At 46.8% G+C, this 17904-nt stretch overlaps 6 protein-coding genes across 6 annotated transcripts; 4 read left to right on the top strand and 2 right to left on the bottom strand.

The window, feature by feature from the left end:
- Window positions 1-71: 71 nt before the first annotated feature.
- F4822DRAFT_357609 (D-isomer specific 2-hydroxyacid dehydrogenase) lies at window positions 72-1568 on the top strand. Its single transcript, XM_051456062.1, has one exon. The coding sequence runs from the start codon at window positions 477-479 to the stop codon at window positions 1494-1496; it is 1020 nt and encodes a 339-aa protein (XP_051311692.1). The 5' UTR covers window positions 72-476; the 3' UTR covers window positions 1497-1568.
- Window positions 1569-1641: 73 nt separating this feature from the next.
- Window positions 1642-2720, bottom strand: F4822DRAFT_432779 (uncharacterized protein; the record flags this gene model as incomplete). The annotated part of the gene is made up of 2 exons (XM_051461710.1): window positions 1642-2284; window positions 2344-2720. 2 exons carry the CDS (start codon window positions 2718-2720, stop codon window positions 1642-1644), a joined length of 1020 nt encoding a protein of 339 aa, XP_051311693.1.
- Window positions 2721-3679: 959 nt separating this feature from the next.
- On the top strand, window positions 3680-7943 carry F4822DRAFT_438367 (AHS2-domain-containing protein; the record flags this gene model as incomplete). Its single annotated transcript, XM_051462508.1, has 11 exons — window positions 3680-3870; window positions 3935-4205; window positions 4279-4524; window positions 4589-5054; window positions 5105-5245; window positions 5298-5474; window positions 5526-5778; window positions 5829-5886; window positions 5940-6614; window positions 6674-6815; window positions 6874-7943. The coding sequence occupies 11 exons, from the start codon at window positions 3680-3682 to the stop codon at window positions 7941-7943; spliced, it is 3690 nt and encodes a 1229-aa protein (XP_051311694.1).
- Window positions 7944-8272: 329 nt separating this feature from the next.
- On the top strand, window positions 8273-9361 carry F4822DRAFT_414463 (LamB/YcsF). The gene is made up of 2 exons (XM_051459148.1): window positions 8273-8535; window positions 8588-9361. Exons 1-2 carry the CDS (start codon window positions 8470-8472, stop codon window positions 9275-9277), a joined length of 756 nt encoding a protein of 251 aa, XP_051311695.1. The 5' UTR covers window positions 8273-8469; the 3' UTR covers window positions 9278-9361.
- Window positions 9362-11606: 2245 nt separating this feature from the next.
- F4822DRAFT_357640 (MFS general substrate transporter) lies at window positions 11607-13485 on the top strand. The gene is made up of 3 exons (XM_051456063.1): window positions 11607-12836; window positions 12892-13053; window positions 13114-13485. Exons 1-3 carry the CDS (start codon window positions 11711-11713, stop codon window positions 13293-13295), a joined length of 1470 nt encoding a protein of 489 aa, XP_051311696.1. The 5' UTR covers window positions 11607-11710; the 3' UTR covers window positions 13296-13485.
- Window positions 13486-13626: 141 nt separating this feature from the next.
- F4822DRAFT_432783 (PAP2-domain-containing protein) lies at window positions 13627-15197 on the bottom strand (the record flags this gene model as incomplete). The annotated part of the gene is made up of 3 exons (XM_051461711.1): window positions 13627-14366; window positions 14503-14642; window positions 14749-15197. 3 exons carry the CDS (start codon window positions 15195-15197, stop codon window positions 13627-13629), a joined length of 1329 nt encoding a protein of 442 aa, XP_051311697.1.
- Window positions 15198-17904: the final 2707 nt, after the last annotated feature.

The raw sequence follows: 17904 nt of genomic DNA on the forward strand, positions 1-17904 counted from the left end.
TTATTCTCACTAATACTTCCCACCCGTGGAACCTAAAAGATTCAATGCATTGTTATAACCTCGCTATCACTGGGGGGTATATCTTAAGTCTGTCGCACCAATGGCTGTCCCGCCCCGACCAATCGGCTTGCTTCCGATGGATATCTACGGTTTCCCATGAATATCTTTCAAGATATGCCCTTGTTTTCAGCTAAAATAACTAAGATGATTATCTACTTTAAAGATACAATTTTAAACTCTAGCATCTTCTCTTTCCATCAGTATTTCGGATAATCAATTAAGTCGGAAAACAATTCAAGCTAGGCTTCGGTGTAAATTCGCCCTTCTTCTCCGATTCTCGGCACCTCGGCTAAGCTACTCCTCTCTAACAAATCCAGTAATTACGCTAATACATCGACTCTATTTTGTATTTCACGAATCTAACTTAACTACTTAAATAATAAACTAAATAGGAACTATCTCGGTCATCATACACGATGTCAAAGCCTACCGTACTCCTCATCGGCCCTCTAGCGCACACCTACAAGGCATGGGAAGCGCTAGGCGCCAAGTACATACTCCTCGAGTTTCGCACGGGGACACGGAAGCAATTCCTCGAGAACTGCCGGAACGGAACGTACGCCGCGGTTCGCGGATGCTACCGATCCAACGTCTCCACCTCCGTAACAGGACCTTTCAACCAAGAACTCATCTCCGCGTTGCCCGAGTCATGGAAATTTATCGCACATAACGGTGCTGGATATGATAATGTCGATGTTGATGCGTGCAGTGCGCGCAAGATCGCGGTTTCTTCTACGCCGGGTGCTGTGGATAATGCTACGGCTGACGTTGGCATTCTTCTTCTACTGGGTGCTTTGCGACAGGCGCATGCACCACTAATAGCGTTGCGCGAGGGGAGATGGAAGGGCGAGCCCCGGTTGGGTCATGATCCCGCGGGCAAGACACTTGGAATCCTAGGTATGGGTGGTATAGGTCGAGCGATGGCGCATCGAGCGCGCAGTTTTGGGATGGATATTATTTACCACAACCGACGACGTCTCGACCCCTCTCTCGAGAAAGGAGCGAAGTACGTTTCATTCGATGAGTTGCTCGCTCAGTCGGATGTGCTATCGCTGAATTTGGCGTTGAATGCGAACACGCGACATATTATCTCTGCACCGGAATTGGCCAAGACGAAGAAGGGCGTAGTTATTGTGAACACAGCTCGTGGCGCGCTTATCAACGAGGCGGATCTAGTATCTGCGCTTGAGTCCGGACATGTCTCCGCCGTCGGCTTAGACGTGTTTGAAAATGAGCCGGAGATTCATCCAGGGCTTATGAAGAATGACCGAGCGTTCTTGCTACCCCATCTTGGAACGAGTACATACGAGACGCAGCGGGAGATGGAATTGCTAGTATTGAAGAACTTGGAAATCGGCGTAGATGAGGGGAAGATGTTAACCTTGGTAAGTGAGCAGAAGGGCTTAGATTGGGCTCCTGAGCAAGCAAACTCATGAACATAGCTGAAACTATGGCCCGCCAAGTTAAAAATAATGATACCTTAGATAGATTAATCAAGAAAGACCCCCAGTTGCTACTCTTGTTTTTGTCACACATGCGCACTCATATAAACCAATTAACCAGAACACGAAGCGAGCTCAGCTATCCGAACTGACTGATACGAGCTTGTATACTTCCAAACTCGGGCACATGACCTAATCTGTCCGCCCAATAGCCCTTGAAAGAATTAGCTATTGTGATATTTCCGCCCTTATACATGGCTGGTGATTCGCAGATCAATACCCACCGGCCTCTATCGCCGGGAACTTCATACAGAATTTCACGCTCCTTAATCCTTTCTCTTATATAAACATCCACAGAGCTAAAACGGAGAGTACTCCGCACATCAACTGAACACATGGCACATTGGCACCCTCCTAAATGTGGACCGTCTTGTAAATCTCCGTATTCGATTAAAATAAGCCTCGGTAGGGGATCTACACCCCGTGAGAAAGTATTCCGAGCCCGAGTCCAATCGGCGGGTATCCAGTCATGGAAATGCAAAACCACTAATTCCAGAAGGGGGGCATTACTGAAAATGGGCCAACATAGAATCCTTGGCAAGTCATCGTATACGATGGTCTTCAAGCAGGGAAATGGACCGAAATCTTCCAACATAGGGGGAAATCTTTTATCGGATTCTCTTCTCAATTTGTCTTGGCATTTGAGAACTTCAAGTTTGGGGCAGCAGCGCGAGAAGATACAAAAAGTATTCATGTTAATGTGGTGCCAAGCTGATTTCCAACTACGTGTAGGACATTAGTTAGCAGCATGTTAGAGGTACTTAGAAGATTCGTTTCTTACCTGAAGAACTCCAGGTTTGGCATAAACGCCAACAATCCCTCGGTAGATCTAGTGGCTGCTTCCCCCTCCATCGTCGCATGAACTTGTAATTCCCGAGTAAAGTGCAAGTTTTTGGACTCGATCATGGAGCGCATGATATCTTCACTCATGTTGCTTGTTCCATCGTGGTGTTCGAAAGATATCGATGTCCAGAGATATCTTGTGAAGAGCGCGTTAAAGTGATGGCTTACTAAACACAGAGAATGGAGAGTTTTTCTGCCTTTCTGGGCGGGCGGTCTTGGGGCTGTATCCGACTCTTGTGAAAAAAGGATATATGGAACAAGCATTAACAGCAGCTCGTTGATAGATGAAAATTGCGCCGCGGCGGGTCCCGCCATGGTTTCCATCACTACCGAAGGAAGATCGGTATCTTGTGGTTTTCTCAGCCAGGTATTGTGAACGCGAAATAAATCACAGAGCAAACTTGTGGCTGCTTATAGATATCGATATCTGAGACATCTTCGCTGACTAAGAAAACCTGTATTATGCCATCTAAAGATTCTCTATTCTTTCGGAAGAGATCCGACCCCACTCTTCTTCTCCTTTCTTCCTCCAACCCCTTCAATTCTTCGATTGATAACTCGATTCGTCATCAACGATAGTTGCAATATCTAGGCGAGTTCGTCGTATACAGCTATAACAATTCTCTTCGATATGATTTACGTCGGCTACGCGCAATCTGGTTGATAGTCTTAGACACAATTCTCAAGCGCATTGGGTAGGTATTTACCATCGGAGTTGAGCCGAAAACCAACGCCACAATATGATGTTGTGATACGCGGAAGAATCCCGAAAACTTATCATATTCTCCTACATACGAAGCAAAGAAGAATAATCACGATGGATGGTATTTATCAGGTGAACTTATTATACTCCATTTAATAATTGTGAACAGAATAACCCCACTCGGATTTCATCTTTATTTACCGCCGTTATAACTTCCAGTTTAAGTCCAAGAAGGAATACTTGGTATTTATCAAAAAATATATTCAAAGTGTGAATCCAATTTCGTCATCGTGCTACCTGCTACAAACAAAGGAAAGGGTACATGGACACATACAATAGATAGAAGCCTATCAGCGGTATTCCCAGCTCCAATCACTCCCGAGTGCCCCGGGATGTCTTATCAGTTCCCCTCATCCCTAGAGGGGCCGCCCTACGTATGGGTACAGTACTAACGTACTTCAGTTAAAGATCTGATGTATTTAACTACCTAGGTAGATTCTAACGGTAAATAAATGTGTATTTATTTCTAGTCTTCCCCTCTGTGTTCAATTGATTCGGCAATGTTGAAAACATGTCGGCTCTTACTCGTGTACTCATCGCGAATCGTGGTGAGATTGCAGTGAGATGCATTCACGCATGCAAACAGCTCTCCATCACGAGCATTGCTATCTTCACTTCCGCTGATGCAGGTTCACTCCACGTCCGTTTGGCCGACTCCAGCATCTTGCTGGAGGGGGAAGGACCCCGAGCATATACCAATGTGTAAGCTAAGTCCCCTCATCATCTCAATCATACTTATTGATAAATCAACTAACCGATGTCATAGGGATGCGATTCTTGAAATATGTCAAAAGTATAGTGTCCAAGCTATCTTTCCGGGCTATGGTTTCTTAAGTGAGAATGCCGACTTCGCCCGGCAAGTACATGAGGCCGGGATGGTTTTCATCGGTCCTGATAGCGAGGCGATCCATAATATGGGCTTAAAGCACGTAGCCAGAGACCTAGCTGTTGCGGCGGGCGTCCCTGTCATCCAGGGCTCGAGCTTGCTCGAAAGTGCGGATCAGGCGTTAGGCCTAGCACGGAAAATCGGATTCCCGGTGAGGATTCGTTCCCCATTCCTATCCGAGTTGTTTTTCTCGTAATTCAATCCTGACACTAGACCGGTTATAGGTGATACTCAAGGCTTCTGGCGGCGGCGGAGGTATGGGACAGCAAGTATGCCAATCCGAAGACGAAATCCCAGCAGCGTTCGCTCACGTGGAGAGTCGCTCTCGAGAGCTTTTTGGAAACACTGGGGTCTTCATGGAAAGGTATTATCCGTCAAGCCATCACATCGAAGTTCAGGTTTTCGGTAACGGATCTGAAGTCATTCACTTCGGGGAGCGCGAATGTAGTATCCAGAGGCGCCGCCAGAAGGTATGTAAATGAAAACCCCAAAAGTTCCGAGGGCACGATTGCGCTCACACCATTCTACTACTAGGTTATAGAAGAGTGCCCAAGCCCCTATTTGGTAGATAAGCCCGACCTACGCGAGCGACTTACGTCTTGCGCTCTGACTCTATCGAAATCAATCAAATATCGTTCGGCAGGGACTGTAGAGTTTCTTGTCGACGATGAGACCGGCGATTTCTTCTTTCTGGAGATGAACACTCGCTTACAGGTTGAGCATGGTGTCACAGAGCTGTGCTACGGCGTCGATCTCGTCAATTTGATGTTACGACAGGCCGAGTACCAACTTGCGGGTAAGGACGGAATCCCTTCAAGTGAGCTTCTTGGAATACAGAAGACTCTGGAGGGATCTGCAATTGAAGCTCGGGTATGCTCCGAGAACCCCGCTGATTCATTTCTTCCCGGATTGGGCCATGTTCAATCTGTCGCATGGCCTGATAAGCATGCGCGGGTGGATACATGGGTACAACTCGGGACTTTCGTGAGCCCCTATTTCGGTAAGCGAAGTCTGAGTCCTTTAGGGGAGGTTTTCCTAACAAAATTGCAGACTCCCTGGTAGCCAAGGTGATCATTCATCGCCCCACGAGAACGGAATCAATCGCTATGATGCAGGAGGCCCTCGGCGCAACACAAATTGGTGGATTAGTCACGAATTTGACATTTCTGGAATCCATCATATCTTCAGCTGGTGAGTCAATGCACGACACCTGTTGCACAAGTATTCACTAACCGTTCAATAGCATTTGCTAGTGGCAGAACTCTTACCACATTTCTGGATTCGCAATTTACTTTCCAGCCTTCAGGAATCCAAGTCATCAACCCTGGCGCCTTTACCACGATCCAACAGGCCCGACCGCGAACAAGGAAGGGTTATGGCATACCAGCAAGTGGTCCGATGGATGATTTATCGGCTTCAAGTGCGTAACCTCTCGTCTTCCGATAAGTTCTACACTAATGCTTATCTACAGTCGCAAATCTGCTTGTCGGGAATGCAATTAATACAGAATGTCTCGAGATCACGGCAAACGGGCCTGAGCTACGGTTGCATAGCGCATGCATCGTAGCTATTGCAGGTTCGCCGTTCGCTGTGAAGTTGAATGGAGAGCCCATAGAAATGTGGTCTAGAATCGTTGTAAAGCCGAAGGAAATACTTAAAATAGGGGCGTCCGCCACACCCGGGGGCCGATGTTATCTAGCAATCAAAGGGGGACTTCCAGGGGTGTAAACATCGCGCCGGAACCATAACCTCTTCACTGCTGACAGTTCAATAGGCCAGAATGGCTCGGATCCAAATCCACTACTCCTAGCCTCGCTCTAGGAGGCCTACAAGTGAGTATCTTTCATACCGGGAAATACAAGAGGGCTACTAAAACTACATCAAGGGGCGACGGCTTCAACCTGGTGATTTCTTCGAAGTAGAACATTTCGAAAGCTCCGATCTTCCCAACTCGTATCGACTTCCAGAGCAATTAATCCCGCCAACCGATGTGAAGACGATATATGTGACACATGGGCCACACGACTCCGATGATTTGATCACGGCCTCCGGACGAGACACTATTTACTCGACCGAGTGGGAAGTGGATTATAACTGTAATAGAACAGGTATTCGTCTAATTGGACCGCATATCGAATGGGCTAGATCGCATGGAGAAGAGGGTGGAAGTCATCCGAGCAATGTAGTGGATTACCCCTATCCTTCACCAGGTGGGGTCAATTGGACTGGTGACAGTCCGGTCATATTTCCTCAAGATGCACCGGGATTAGGTGGCTTCGTTTGTTCGTCTACGGTTGTTTCGGCGGACTTATATAAGCTGGGCAAACTCAAGCCCGGAGACAAGATGAGATTAACTCCAATCGCTTACAAGTCCGCTCGAGAGTTAGCCGGAAAAAAGGCGAAATTCCTTCAAATCATTGCAGGACATGTCTCCAATAACTCTTTAGGGGTTGATCGCCCGCTGTCTCTTCTGAATGTGGAAGAGAAGGTATCTGATACGGATGCAATTTTGCAGGTCATTCCCAGTAGTAACGGGGGTCCGACACTCACACTTCGTCAAGTAGGGCACCACATCCTCAATTTCAACGAGCGCTTTTTCGCTGACAATTATTAATACAGGGCGGCGATCGCTTTATTATTATCAACGTCGACATACCCTCTAAAAAGGTCGGTCTTGACACATCGGTGGCATCGAATAACCTTGCTCGGGCCATTCAGAGCGCCAATACGCCAGGGACATATGTGCACATCAATATCAACTGTAAGTATAAATATTCTCCGATATCTACTGTGAACGATGATTAATCCGGATTTCGCAGCTGTGATGGTAGAGTACGAGCCAGAGAAGATCGCTCAATCGGACGTGGTGCTTCTGATCAAGGACGCCCACCAACGAAGCAGCAGCGTGGATGAGCCCTTGGTAGCTCGCCGTTTCATTCTTCCTATTGTATTCGACCATCCCTCTATTAATGAAGCAGCGCTTCGTTATACGACTATGCAACGGGACAAGGCCGTGTACGTTCCCGATAATGTCACCTACGTACAGGAGAACAATGGTCTTGCATCTCGAGACGACGTCTTCAGTATCCTTCGCAAAACCCGATTCCTTGTTATTACCGTTGGTTTCATGACGGGCTTACCGCTGCTATGGCCCCTAGACCCTCTCGCACGGCTTACTTCGCAGAAGTATAATCCCACGCGGATTTCTACGCCCCCTGGAACCGTAGGTCTTGGTGGAGGGCTGTTCTGTGTTTACCCCGCGGATCAACCTGGAGGTTATATGATGCTCGCCCGGTCAATTCCGGTTTGGGACATATACGCGCTACGGCCAGGTTTCAGGGAGGCCAAACCCTGGCTATGCGAACCGTTCGACCTAATCGAGTTTCAGGAGGTGAGCCTCGATGAATACACGGATATCCTGCGAAGGTTCGAGGCCGGGACGTACGAAATACAGATTGAAGAGACCAAGTTCAATGTCCGAGATGAACTCGCCAAAGAACACGAGGCCGGTAACCTTCCGAACGTAGTGGAATTCCGTAAGAAGCAAATCGAGGCAGAGGAGCAGATGCGCCTCCGCGAGGAGAAGTTGCTTGCTGAGTGGCAGGCTGATCGGGAGAATGCTCTTCCAAATATCCCGCTGGGGTCAGGGGACCAACCAGGAATCAAGGTTGCATCGCCTCAAGTCGGGAAAGTGTGGAAGGTTCTCGCCAAGCCTGGTGATATCATCGAAAAGGAGAAGCCACTTGTGGTTCTTGAGGCTATGAAGATGGAAATTCCAGTAGCTGCAGATGAGTCTCATGATGGTCTTGTAGTCAAAGAACTTCTGGTTCAGGAGGGGACATTGGTGTCGCCTGGGACACCGCTTGTACTTCTCGATAAGGCTGATTAGATTGAATGCCTCCAAACCGTAAGTTAAGGTGAAATATGAGACCAGCAAGATCATAACCAGTGTATCAATTAAGGGGTACTGTAGAGATCACATTTCATGGGGATATGTCCACGAGTTACGAGTCCACTCCAACCATAAAGACAATGAGTCACATCTTCAAGCTAATTTGTAAAAACTACGAAGCCAATTATGCCGTATAAGCTATATGTGTAGCCGTAGCGCAGCCATCCCTTTGATAATAAACTCCGATGATCAACATCAGAGCTCCCTAGGGCCGTTATCACCAGAACTGATTGGTCGGTACCAACGGCACTCGGCTACACCTAGATGGAGTTGACGTAGCAAAAACAAGGTATATATCGGGGCATATCTGCGGGGAACAAGAGGCCCCCTCTTTGTCAATGGTAGCTCTCTTATCTCAGTGCACTAGCAAACAGCATCTATCTCACAACCAAAAGGCACCAGGTGGCTCAAATAGAATATAACGTTAAAACGAATCTCCGAAATATCAAGTGAACCAGGAAATATGGCCCAGAAGCGTTGGATAGAAATCAATTGCGACATGGGCGAGGGCTTCGGCCGATGGAAGATGGTCAGCATCCCCACCACCTCCTCTCACCTACATTCACTTACATCATACTTAGGGCCCCGACGAAGAACTAATGCGCTACGTCGACGTCGCCAACGTAGCCTGCGGCTTCCACGCCGGCGACCCCTCAACCATGGTCCGTACAGTACGTCTCGCCAAGCAACACAACGTGCGCGTCGGGGCACATCCGGGAATGCCGGACTTACTCGGTTTCGGACGGCGCCGTATGGCCGTATCTCCGGAAGATATGTATGCCATAGTCTTATACCAAGTCGGATCTCTAGCCGGCATCCTCGCAGCCGAAGGAGTGCCCCTAAACCACGTCAAGCCACACGGGGAGTTGTACTTTTATATCCAACGTGACGCCACAATTCGAGATGCCGTACTTCGCGCCGTACGCACATTTAACGTGCCGATTTATGGGTTAGCTACTAAGGATATGGTCGAAGATTGCGAGCGGATCGGGTTAAAGCTCGTTTCGGAGTTTTATCCGGATATCAGTTACAACGACCAGGGGCAGCTTATGCCGGTAGCAGAATCGGATCCCGTTACTCCGGAGATAATTTCAAAGCGAGTGTTGACTTTTGCTGTCGAAGGGCGAGTTCTTAGTAAAGCTGGGAATGTGGTCGATGCACCTGTTGATCCACAGGGGTTTAGCATTTGCATTCATTCAGATCTACCAGGCGCATTGGACAATGCTGCTGGAGCAAGGGCAGCTGTCGATGAAGCAAAGAAACAGATATGAATATTCAAAAAAATTTATTTGGCCCTTTTTGACTACCTACCATGATAGACACTATCACAAGACTAAACATAAAGAAGGTGTAGCAATCTTCTTGTTCCACCATGAGTACATAAGTAACTGCTATGAAGGTTTTTCTTGCATGCATCAGTAGGTATCTTCTCTGCTCCAATAGTCTTTATGCTCCCATTTCTTAGGTCAAGGTTCTCCTACAATGAAAGGAAGCTCCCAATACCTCCTACGACATAACTCTTCCTTAAGACTAAACCATCAACAAACATTCGACTTCAGAATAACTTATCTGGACACGACAGGGGAGAATGTAAATAAAGGACACCCGAAACGCTTGATGAATTCCCGGGAATGGGTTCCTGACAGGGGAGTGAAGAACCAAATCGGATCGGTAAGGTGTAACATACGCGGCGGACGCTAGAATTGGCGAATACCCTACGGAAAAGGCACCGCCAGCCCGGATCGTGCTTTGGGGTATCTGACCTTCCTTCTTAATAGGGTGATCCTCCTTTCAAAGTTCCCGAGGTCCCTTTCCAAAAGCGGAATGCCTCAGTGTTATTGATCGTTGAATCTGAAAAGCATTGCACCGGGTGCGGCCTGGGTTCGAGATGATCGAGCCGATCCATATTTTCCATTAATACGGTACCCTCTTGTATCACGACGCTCGCACTCCGACAGTATATGTCTCGGCGCTCTCACCGACTTCGACGCCACGAAATGAGGTGCTACCATATGTAAGGCATCGTATCATGAAGTTGATTAATAATGAATTGATGAGAAAGCTGGGTAGTCAAGGCTATGATGGTTATGAGAAGCTATGTCATGAAGTAACTAGACGCCTCAGTTGACATCATGTGAGGCTAAGCCTCACATCTTATTGAAATTGTACTGAAGTGTTGGTATGATATCTACCCATGTGAGATGTCATACCCGACCATAGAGGTCGCTTAGTTGATTAGGCATTGGTAGTCTTGATAGAAAAAGTGGGAATACATGGAATAGATGAAAGCTAGCCGTATGATAAGGGAGCTAGAGTATGAATAGTAGTTGATCATCTGATGCTGAAGAATTAAGGGGTTGAGGAAGAGGTTGAGAGAAAGGTGGGGGAGTCAGCTTATATACGAGAGTAGAATAACAAGTAGGATAAACAATACGGTGTAAGAAATGGAATAATCAAAAGTGACACCAGATTGAGTTCTCTCCATATGCATAGTTGATCATCCCTGACGTAGAGTTTAATTATACGACTATTTCCCCTTAAGATTTACAATAAAACTGTATATGGCATGAGATCAACGGAAGGAAAAGCCTCCTGACTCAAAGTGAAAACAAAGGAGTCATAAACTTTACCGTATGTACCTACGACACGATTAAGCTAAAATGTAAACGGTGACATCGTGAAATGTTATCCTGTTTTACATGTACCTAGGTGTTGAGTTGTAGGAGCACATGCTCAAACAGGGAGTCTTATATGGAATGACATACTCTATAGTTAGTGTTTTTACCACCTAGACCTAAAGCCTTCCTGCGTGTTGGATATTTCACAAGATTTGATTCTGGACGCACCAAGTACTTTTTCGAATCGACGGAGGCACGAAGCGACCCCTAGTAGTCAAATGAGCCCAAGGTCCATATAGGCTGGGTGGTAGTCGAATCCCAGACGTCGATATAAGCTAATCCATGGACTATTTAAGTAGCCGCCACTAAATATTAAAAGCCTTGTAAGCGAAGGAGTTCAAATGAGGCAACGGATACCATCGGTTACTAGATCTATGAAATACCAAGTATTCGGTCCCTAGATCTGGAGGCTCGTACCATAAGTTAACTCATACCAATGTTGAGATAATCTAGACGCCAACAGTAAAATGTCAAAATTTTCATCGCATTACCAGAAACAGTTTACTGTCCCAGCAAAGCACCATCTAGATCGATGTCAGATCCTTGCGACAGAATAGTTCGTGGCCGTCAAATATGCCAGCCCTACGACTTTCCCCTTATGAGTTTAGCACTGTATAAGAAACACCGAAAGCGAAAGAAAGTATCGCCTCCTAAATGTCGCAATTGGCAAAAAGAAGTTAGACAAGCCGAGATTAAGAAAAAATTCTCGGTCTTGAACATCGTGGTTATGGTGGATGTACGGCCGGATAGTGGGTCTAGTATAGATGTCGCAATCGGGGCGGGCCATCGCGCGAGGGGATCATTGACAGGGGGTTGATGGCGCATAGAAAGAAAGAATATGCAGAACGTGGTATGGCGAGTTCCAAACATAAGCCAGTTATCACATGGTGGTACATGGGTTGCGTTGTCCCCTTGTGCAAGTTCGTGTTGTGGGGGTTTGTTATAAGATGAACTGCTGCCCATCATCTCAAACTTCATCAGTGACAGACAATTGTACCCCACACGAGGCCATCACCAGTCGCTAAAATGAGCACCTCAACACCCCCTTCCACCGCCGACTCCCCGGCCGTCATAACGACAACAACCAAAGAACCACAAGAAAAGCGCATATGGTACCGCACGACGCTCTTCAACGCCTTCGTGATCGGGGGCGTCGGGTTCCTAGCGCCCGGTCTCTGGAACGCAATGTCCAACCTAGGCGCGGGTGGTGCTCAAGAGCCTTACCTAGTCAACGCCGCGAACGCACTCGTCTTCGGAATAATGGGATTTCTCTGCCTCCTCGGCGCGCCCCTCTCCAACCGCATCGGCCTACGGTGGACTCTCTTCTTAGGCGCCATCGGATACCCCGTCTACAGCGCGGGGTTATACACGAATAACCGATACGGCAACGTCTGGCTCGTTCTCGTCGGCGCCGTAGCTTGCGGGTTATCCGCAGGATTGTTCTGGGCTAGTGAAGGCGCCGTCGCAATCGGGTACCCCGAACCCGGGAAACGGGGTCGGTATCTGAATATCTGGCTCTGGTTCCGAACCGGTGGACCATTAGTCGGCGGCGCGATTGTACTTGCATTGAATAACGACGCGCATGCGAAGGCTAAGGGGAAGGTTGGATACCAGACGTACCTGATTTTCATCGCTTTGCAGTGCGTCGCTGCGCCTCTCGCTCTTGCGCTTTCACCGCCGGAAAAGGTGCAGAGATCGGATGGGTCTAAGGTTGTGATTAAAAGCGAGGCGTCGTTTACGGCGGAGCTTAAGGCGTTGTGGACTACGAGCAAGAGAAAGGATATTTTGCTCTTGCTGCCGGTTTTTTGGGCGGCGTATTTTAATCAGTATAGCAGTAACTTCCAGACGTACTATTTCGGCGTGCGCGCACGTGCGTTGATTGGGTTTGTTACCCAATTCGGCACGTTGTTGTCGTCGCAGCTTATGAGTGCGCTGCTGGATTACAAAGGTCTACCCGTGAAGCGACGCATCGTGATCGGATTCTGGTATGTGGTTGTGTGGCACATTATTGCCTGGGTATACGCCTGGGTCATCCAGGAGAAGTACACACGAAACCCACCGGCGTACGATTGGGAGGATAAGGGATTCGTCGAGGGATTCTTCGTTTTGATACTTTGGGAATTCTCGCGACAGGCGTTGCAGAATTGGTTGTGTAAGTGATTGATACGCCTCTTACATCATAGACTAAAGATGCTCATCTGTACCAGACTACCTCGTCGCTACGAAGACCGATAACATCTCCGAAATAACCCGGTTCTCCGGTATCCTGAGAGGCCAAGAGAGTTTCGCGCAGGCAGTTAGTTACGGTCTAAATACTCAGAAATGGGTTGGTGGTCGAGTACCTTTGGCTGTGAACACGATCTTGCTTGGTAAGTTCCGCTGATCTCATAATTCTTGGTCTATAAATGCGAACTGACATTACCCCATAGGTCTTGCAGCATTCCCCACTTGGCTCGTCGTCCGTGACCTTGTCCCGATCGAAAAGGAGCCAACCTCTGACACCGACAGCCACGTAGAGGATGGTCTTGGTACAAATCGAATCTTAGATGCCGACCCGAAGGAGAAAGCAGTAATTGGAAATGTTAGCGTTGGGTCGGGTGCGGCGATGTAGGGCATTTTGAAGCATGATAGTAGTTTAGTTCGAATCTAGGCTGTCGTAATATCAATATTGAGAACTGTGGAAAGCACTTGACGATTTATGTGGTGATGGCATCGTATTTGAGTGATTAAATGAATACTAGCGTATTGGTAAGATTGGTGGCTTGCGCCGACTCCGATATCTGACACTTCAAGAACATGACAATCACAAGAATATTGGAACGTAGAAATGTACTGTAACCAAGAAATGATCTTCCCATTTCTTTGGCTTTATTAAATTTATCTTATTTCTAATATTAGTAATATCGTGGTATCATAAGATCCGTGTAGTCTTCTCTATGTAATCAATCATCCCTTCTGTTACTCCTATCGCTTCGTGAAGACCAAGGGCTGGAGCTCCCACTAGACGATCTCGAATGCATAAAACTGTCCATGACGGTGAATTCATCTTGCCAGTCTATGCTCCTCTTGCCCGACGCGACCGGACCGTATCCAAGTTCCTCATCCAATGCCTTGTTCTTCTTCATGTCTCCCACTTCTACGTATTCATATTCCCATCTATATTTCTTCCCAGCTTGTAGTCGTGGTAACCAAAATTTCCGTACCACGAAGAAGATCGTGTAAGCAATTATAGCACCTCCGAGTAAATCAACGGCGTAATGGTGATTTAGGTACATTGTCGCCCAGCAAATCCAGGTAACGTAAAATATGCAGAGGCCCTTTAATTTAGGGAAGCAATGGCTTATGAATAAAGCCTCGAGAATCGCGTCGGCGGCGTGAAGACTCGGGAAAGCTCCGAAAGGTACGGGTGCTGTTGTGAAGCTAGTCGTATACATGTCGACACCAAAAAGCGCATCAATTCGTGCAAGACCCGCCGGGGAACCTTGCATTCCGTATTTGGCGGGCTCAAGACCGTGCATCCGCTCGTACCACGGGGGAGTGCAGGGGAACAAAAGCTGAATCGTAACGCCGAGGGCGCTCATCCATCCAAAGCTCTTAGCGAACATTGGAACCGTTCCGGGAGCAGCAAAGATAAACATTATTGCAGAGCAGATAGCAGGAAGTCCAAAGTGACCGAGACCATCTTGAATTGTAAGTTAGCTTCCATAATTCATGGTAAGATTAAATTTTAGATGTCGTTTTCATCCATATATCCTCATTTAAATAACGGAGTAAATTCACACGAGGCATCTCATCACTTAATATCGGGGTATTCTTACATGGAAACCAAGCAATTACGTCCAACACGGGATGATTCCATGATGAGAATATTTCGGAAAAGTTCGTTCCGTATAAAATATCTTCTAAGGCTGGTAAGACTTTTACGAAGATACCTGGCCGAATGTCAAAGGGAATAAATCTAAATCGCATGTTAGCTAACCGAGCCAATTTGAAGATCTCCCTTGCTTCGAAGGGATGACCAAGTCTCCCAAGAAACCTATTGGGGGTGTGGGACAAAAACTTACCGGCTGGAAAAGAAATATAGTAAATAAGTCCATATTGGCCAGGACGGGAGAAAGAATTGTCTTGTGGCGGGCATGAGAAGGAGTGAAAGATATCCCAAGGCGGCGGCCGTCTTTATAAAAGGCGCAGAAGGCTCAATGATCCATATTGAGGTTAATGTTAAACCGGCCAGAACGACATATTGTACATCGAATACACTCCACTTTCTTGTTCTTAACTGCTGGAACGAGTCTGTGATTTTGAAAGAGGTTTGCAAAGCCGCAATACTCTTTGTGGTCATGGGTTCGCGCATTTGTTTCGGCGTCGTCTTCGTGGATTTTGAGGATCGGCTGAACATTCGTGGTAAATTGTATCGGCCCGGTATGGAGTTAAGCTTGGACGGACTCAACCTCTCACGCCATCCCAATGGGATTTGTGTTTCCGTTTCGACGACGATGTTGGTTTGCTGCATCGGATCTCCTCTTTTGTAATACCAAAACCACGTTTTTTCTTTCTTTTTTTGTTTGGCCTGTCCTTTCCTTTCCGTAGCTAGATTGTATACACAATACCAAATTCGGTCGTCGGCGATGTTGTTGTCGTACCAAGTCCACCAGGTTACCAAATCACCAAAGTGTCACAAGCCACCAAAAGTAACCAAAGACAAGAGTGGGCTGGTGAACGCAATGCCTGCTGGGATGGATGGACAAGTTAAAGATTGTCCTCCCAGGTCGCCAGACGAGGAAGCAGAGGAAAGAGAGGTATTAGAGGTTATCGTCGCCGGGCAAAGCTTGTCACGAAGAAATCACATATGGGACGTAATTCCACAATCGTGCGATCGGAATGCGGGAGAGAAATGGAAGAGGAGATGGAGGTACATGATATTTAATATAATAAAGGAAACCGACCGACCGACCCGGCGCTTTGTTGCTCGTGCTTGGTCATGTAGATGTACCTATTAGCACTAGAATAGCAGTAAAACGTACAGAATTAGCCGTATGTAGTAATGTCGAGGTACAATATGTACATTACAACTCAAGTTTCCCTCCGGATATAACGGCGACAGGGATCCTTAGCGGCGTACTTGGTAGGAGAAGAAAGCTTGGACTAGCTTGGCTGATTGGTAAATTTGTCTCTCTGCAGAAAGTCATGGATTTTATGGGTGGGGCCACGGACTGGCAAGGATACCCTAAGTATCTGCTAAGAGTGGATTATGAGTAATGGATTGTATGGGTCTTAAGGTACATCAGCAGGGATTAGCCCATGACTTAACGGACCCGGTACATCTATCTAAGCGGGGGGGCCAAACCCGACTTTGTGCAACAGTCGGTACTGTACTTGCACCGATCGTGTCTCGATTGGTATTTTATATTTTACGACAGTAGAGTACGACTTGGCAATGGTGCATTGTACAGTACAGTACATCTATCACACGACACTACTACCAACGACGTTGTGCATATCGTTCAATGGTGGGAAAGGCACGAGGCGAATTAGGGGTTTCAATGTTGATGGGGGTGCACGAATGAGTTCATTGTACATACAGTATTAATAAATTAAGTACACATTACACTTGGGCATACACCGATTTTAAAGTGCATACATGCAGAAAAAGTTGTAGGTAGAGTTAACAATTTTAGTGGTTTATAAGCCCGGTGAGCTGTGACAGTGAAGCGCCTTACCGTAACCTTAAATTCGAAAACGATCCGGGATTGGAAGACATTTCTTGCTTTCTTAGCGCTTGCACCCGAATACGCCACATTCCCGCTTCAAAACACCTAGATTGCCTAGGATGCGTTGGCGGAGATAAGCCCGGGGGTCTTTTTTGCGCGCGAAATATCATGAATTTTGTTAATGGTATCTGTACCGAGGTACCCAAGCATCTACAGCCTTTATGTACACTTCACTGTTGTGTATATCTTCTATTTGTTACTCATCTGCATATGTGGATGTATCAATCCCGTTGCATTCCCTCCATACAATTGGTATAAATAATTCTTGGAGCTATCCGGAGTAAAATGTCGATCGCGAGATACGAATAGAGGCAGGGCAACCTAACATATCAGCCTAACATCACTCAGCTTGGCTTGGGGGCTCTATGAGTTCTCAGCTTTCGGGCTGTGTTGGCTGTGATCTCGTGGATCGCATCGTATATCCATTTTGAAACCTTGAACGGGTAACAAGGTGTAAGATTGTGGCCCCGGACTGTTGGCCTCTGCCTCTGCCTCAAAAACAAACACAACCTTAAAGATTGTTACTCAGGCCTATGCATCCTTTAAAGGATGGATTACTATAATAATTCTGTACCCATGTATCACCATCGCATGTACAAAGTAGAATACATGTTTGTAACATTGTCATTTGTAGTGTATTTCCCTTAAACCGCTAATAATGATGCCAAGATCCCTTTTCATTACCATCTATCCGTTGTGAGTAAAGCGCGGAATGATATAATAGATTTTATGGAACACAAATTTCCAAAGCACCAGACCATCGGGAATCGTCACGATGCCTAAATCAGTTGTTGTCCGCTGTTCCCATGTCAACATCGGACTTATTGGGTATCAGCAGGTGAAAATTCAATTTTTCATTTTGTCATTCTTCATTACGGAGTTCTGGTGTCACGTCTTGCCGAGATGTAGATGCTGACATAAAACTTATCTATCATCAGCTCGCGAACTGCTTTTTGCTCGGTGCTCTGAGAACCGGATAGATGATACATGCTTCTATATGCTGTGTGTACCTAGCCTTGAGGGTATATACGCAACATACCTACATATCTAGATGTTCATCAGCCACACTATATTCAGCCCATATCATATTATATCGCACCGGTCTGGACTTCATTAAAAGCGCAAACAGGACACACGGACAATGAAAAATCTAAAGAAATCTCTCGAAGCTAGCGGTTTGAAATCAAAATATCAGCGCTAGAACAGAAGCCGGATTGTCCGGAAGAGGGCGGCACCGGGCGGCAGCTTATGCTTATTTAGTGAACACGTGCATAATCTTATACAACCTTGAACAAGAAAAAGGTACTGTACGATACCGATTAATGCGATACGATACGATGCATACGATGTGCGAATGCGAAAAGAATACGGTACACTACCCCTTGTATAAATACATTGGCGCGCTTGTGCGACGACTGAGATGCAACCGTCCTCTTGGCAATGGTAGGT

Source organism: Hypoxylon trugodes, assembly GCF_022578975.1.
Source record: "Hypoxylon trugodes strain CBS 135444 unplaced genomic scaffold F4822scaffold_8, whole genome shotgun sequence".
In the NCBI taxonomy this organism is placed as follows: Eukaryota; Fungi; Ascomycota; class Sordariomycetes; order Xylariales; family Hypoxylaceae; genus Hypoxylon; species Hypoxylon trugodes.